This window comes from Pygocentrus nattereri, chromosome 16 (assembly GCF_015220715.1).
Source record: "Pygocentrus nattereri isolate fPygNat1 chromosome 16, fPygNat1.pri, whole genome shotgun sequence".
NCBI lineage: Eukaryota > Metazoa > Chordata > Actinopteri > Characiformes > Serrasalmidae > Pygocentrus > Pygocentrus nattereri.
The window spans coordinates 33,881,345-33,885,669 of record NC_051226.1 but is presented as its reverse complement, the minus strand read 5'-3'; the positions used below and the strand labels follow the sequence as shown (position 1 = coordinate 33,885,669).

Here is a 4,325-nt window from a genome sequence, read left to right as displayed (position 1 = left end):
TGATCAGGGGTGCCCAAACTTTTGCATGCCACTGTATTCTATAATGTTTGGTAAACAAACCACATGTCAGAGGTTTATTAACAAGGAGCATGTTGAGAAAAGCAATGTCAAAGCCATGCCAGATCAAAACTGTGAGTAGCAAAAAGACATACATGGGTGACTAAAGGAGGAGTCCCAAAACATGTGTGGGTCAAAGCCAAGGTAGAACAAAAGCCAAAACAAGCATACAAAAAGAGGAATCCAAAAACAAGCTCAATCAAAAAGCTCACCGTCAAGCCTGAGCTATGTAGCCACGCCTACATATATCAAGACATATATCTTACTCCAATATGAAAAGCGGGTTCAAATACCCTACTAACACTAGAAGAGCTCACATCTCATTTTCAAGGTAAGTTCATCGCTTGTTAGATTTTTTTGATTTTGAAATCATGCTGCAAAAAAATGCATAAAGTGGTTAAACTGTCAAAGCAAGTAGTTCCTTTTACCATCATTTAACAATGGGTTTTGTGCAAAATTAAGGCTCTAGTTGCACAACATTAGTCAAGTGAATTGCATTTATCAGTGCATTCTTTTCCTGTAATAACACTTTTTTGTGTCCAATTGAACCACAGCCCTTTCGCTAGAGTAGTTTTGCTTTGCCACTTTACATTTTTCAAGTTATTCAAATTACATTCAGACTACATGCATGCAAACTTGTTGCCTTTCACTTAAACTCTCCATTTAAAACAGTGAATAGATCACATGGCTCATGTAGATTTGAAGAGCTTTTGATTTTTGGAAGAAGGAAGAAAGCCCACCCAAGAGGAGAAGTGAAAATGATTTCACAAGGGAGAAAAAAATGTACATTTTATTTTGAAAGTGCGACATCAAGGCTAGCATATTTTGCCAGCAAATAGTATAACCTACAGATTTCATTACATGCTGTGTGTTGGGCCTTCTTTTTAGCTTTTGTTAAGGCTTGGGCTGAGGTGACTGTTCAAAAATAAAGAGCTTTTGCCTAAAAAAAAAATCATGCATTGTTTGAATATCCTCCCATCACAAGGTTCACTGGCTTCAGCATTTGCCTCGACGGAGTGTCTAGAGGACAGCTTTCACCAGCTTTGAACGTGAGGTCAGTAACAAGAGTGAAAAATGAAAGCAATGCAAAGACAAGATATCTAACATTTTATGTTTCTTTTTTTCATAAATATATACTCACACTGAAATTGCTGATTTAAACATATTTCAAAAAGGTTGAGACAGGGGCAGTTTAAGATTTTAAGTCTTGTTAAGTGTTCAGAAAACATTTTTTAAAAAGGTGGTGTAATCATGCAAGAATATGAAATTAGCGCTCAAGAAAAAAATTGAAAAAATGAACATTATAGTCTCTGGACCAAAGAAGAAAAGCACCATCCAGATTGTTACCAAGGTAAAATTTAAAATTCAGGGTCAGTCATGGTGTGTGTGTGTGTGTGTGTGTGTGTGTGTGTGTGTTGGGGGCAGTGGTATTAGCAAGTAGCCTGCATATCTGTCTTCTTCTTCTTCTTCTTCTTCTTCTTCTTCTTCTTCTTCTTCTTCCTCTTTCGGCTGCTCCCTTTAGGGGTCGCCACAGCGGATCATCTGCCTCCATCTTGCCCTATCCACTGCCTCCTCTACTTTTACACCAACCATCTCCATGTCCACCTTCACTACATCTGTGAAAGCTGCATTAACACTAAACACATTTTTTAGTAAAACATGCTACATTTTAGATGCTGTTTTTTTTCCAGGGACATCCATGTTTATTTTGACATGACACACCAAGAAATATTCTGCATATGTTACACCAGCATGGCTGTGTAATCAAAGACAGCAGGTGCTAAACTGGCCTGCCTGCAGTCCAGAACTGATATCCATGGAAAACATGTGATGTAACACTAGTAAAATGCTGTGACACAGCTGTAACATGGTCCTGTCTAGTGCTAAATATCGGGTAGAAAACACTGACTACAAACCCTTTCAGTAAAAAAAGGGAAGAAATATTGTACTGTTATCCGATGATTGTTTATAAGTAACTATCACTATTGCTCGAATGCAGAAACACATGGTGCAAGTAAAAATGGAACCAGAGGCAACAACTGTCTGAAAATGGACAACACGGTTAGTCATCATCAAGGCTAAGCCTTCGGTAGCTAAAGGATGCTCTTGCAAAACAATTCTGCTCACCCTCTGTATTTGTTTTGTTTTTGTTTTCATAGAACCCATTTCCAAGGGAGGTGAGAGAAAACTGCTGTTAAAGCTTAAGGCCCCGACTGGAGCCCAGTTACACTGATTTTGTTTCAAACAACTTTTTAAAAAAAAAAAACTAAGTTTTTGTCTACATCTTGACCATGGCCAGTCAAAATCCTGAAATAAACGAAGTAATACAGGCATCTGGAGAATCCACTTTAGAGGGAGCAACTAGAAGAGCTGAAAAGCAAGTTGACGAATTGGTTCATGTCTCACTTAGCGTAGCTGTAACTGGTGAAACAGGAGCAGGAAAGTCCACTTTTATCAATGTAATCAGAGGTCTGGATGATGGTGATAATGATGCAGCTGAAACTGGAGTTACTGAAACCACTACTGAACCAACATCATACAAACATCCTTCAATGGAAAATGTCGAATTCTGGGACCTGCCAGGAATTGGAAGTCCAAATTTTAAGGCAAAGAACTATCTTAAACAAGTGCAGTTTGACAGGTATGATTTCTTCATTATCATCTCATCAGAGAGATTCAGAGAAAATGACATAAAGCTGGCCAAAAAGATTCAAAAAAGGAAAAAGCTGTTTTATTTTGTTAGATCAAAGATAGACAATGACATTCGAGATGAAGCACAAAGAGAACAATTCAATGAAGAAGAAACACTCTCAAAAATCAGAAGAAACTGTGAGGAGAACTTGAAGGGAATTGAAAATCCTAAAGTGTTTCTCATCTCCTCCATGAATCTTTCTAAATTTGACTTTGGCAAGCTTGTGGCTACATTGATGACAGAGCTTCCAGAACTTAAACGCCAGGCTCTGCTGCAGTCTGTGCCAGTCAGCTCTCTGGCTTTACTGGAAGAAAAAGTGAGAATGTTTAAGAAAGCAGTCTGGGCTGTAGCTCTACTCTCTGGTGGGGTTGCTGCAGCTCCAGTTCCTGGTCTGTCCTTTGCATGTGACACTAGTATTTTACTGTCTTTCTTCACAAGGTGCTACTACTCCTTTGGCCTTGATGATAAATCCCTTGACAAACTCTCAAAGCGAGTGAATAAACCACACCTGAAATCTCTGATTACATCACCACTTGTACTAGGACTGGCATCAAAATCAGCAGTGAGGCTGCAGCTGTCTGCATTAGCTGGAAGTGCACTTGTGAAAAATCTGTGCAAGTTGGTCCCTGGTGTAGGAAATGCTGCAGCAGGAGTGATATCTTTCACACTTACGTTCACTCTCCTGAAAAGAGGATTAAAAGATCTGGCAGATTCAGCTAGAACAATGCTGAGAGAGGCAGGGTTAGAGTGAGGAGAGTGAACTGATCAGAACAAAAGCAGGAAATGAGGGATGATAGATTATGAATCAAGCTAAAATATAATAAGATAATAATGAAATCATACTTATTAAATATATCACATGATTACTGCACATTCTAAAGAAATGTATTCCTACACGTTGTTCTGAATATCTGCTTTATTAAAAATGACTTTTATATGCATAAAAAATCATGATTTATTTTGTTTTTATTTTGTCTATTAAAGCTAACAATATTTTTGTTATGAAATAGAAATGCTTTTGTAGAAATGTTTTTTATTTTCTATTTAGCTTGAATGCACAATCAGGACATTTTATCAGTTGATTTTTCTTTTTTTGTGTTGCTAGAAACATATTGCTTTTTTGTTTTTTAAATCAGATTGCTTAAACATGTTAAATGTTGTGATTGGGAACATATTTGGAATACCAGTATTTTTTGGGATACCAGGAATATGAGGATTTTTTGTTTTTGAATAAATGTGAACAGTGTCATGCTGGTGGATTTGAATAAAATTCCATTCAAAACTAAATTTATGGAGTAATTGTGTTGTTGTTTTCAAGTGGAATGATAATCATCAAATTGTCTGCTGGAAACTTCATAGACCATGTGCTTCTGGACAAGTGTTGATCCCCAGTTAGGGTAAAAGCTGCTGACAATTGTCATGATTGGCTCCTCCTAGTCCTATCCATGTGCTTTTGTTTACCTTCTAGTGCAAGTGCTTTTGTTTTCAGTGAGTTCTTCCCTCCCCTGCCCCCTTGTTTCTTGACTCCACCCTTGATTGTTCTCACCTGTGTTTTCCACCTGTGTATTGTTAACTC

The 4,325-nt window shown here is 37.7% G+C and overlaps 1 protein-coding gene across 1 annotated transcript; it reads left to right on the top strand.

The window, feature by feature from the left end:
• The first annotated feature begins 1,071 nt into the window (after positions 1 to 1,071).
• On the top strand, positions 1,072 to 3,595 carry LOC108411237 (interferon-inducible GTPase 5-like). The gene is made up of 2 exons (XM_017682708.1): positions 1,072 to 1,111; positions 2,217 to 3,595. The coding sequence occupies exon 2, from the start codon at positions 2,349 to 2,351 to the stop codon at positions 3,498 to 3,500; it is 1,152 nt and encodes a 383-aa protein (XP_017538197.1). The 5' UTR covers positions 1,072 to 1,111; positions 2,217 to 2,348; the 3' UTR covers positions 3,501 to 3,595.
• The last annotated feature ends 730 nt before the right edge of the window (positions 3,596 to 4,325 follow it).

Bases quoted from the DNA above. Each gene is read 5' to 3' on its own strand.
- LOC108411237 (XM_017682708.1), top strand. From the start codon at position 2,349: ATGGCCAGTCAAAATCCTGAAATAAACGAAGTAATACAGGCATCTGGA.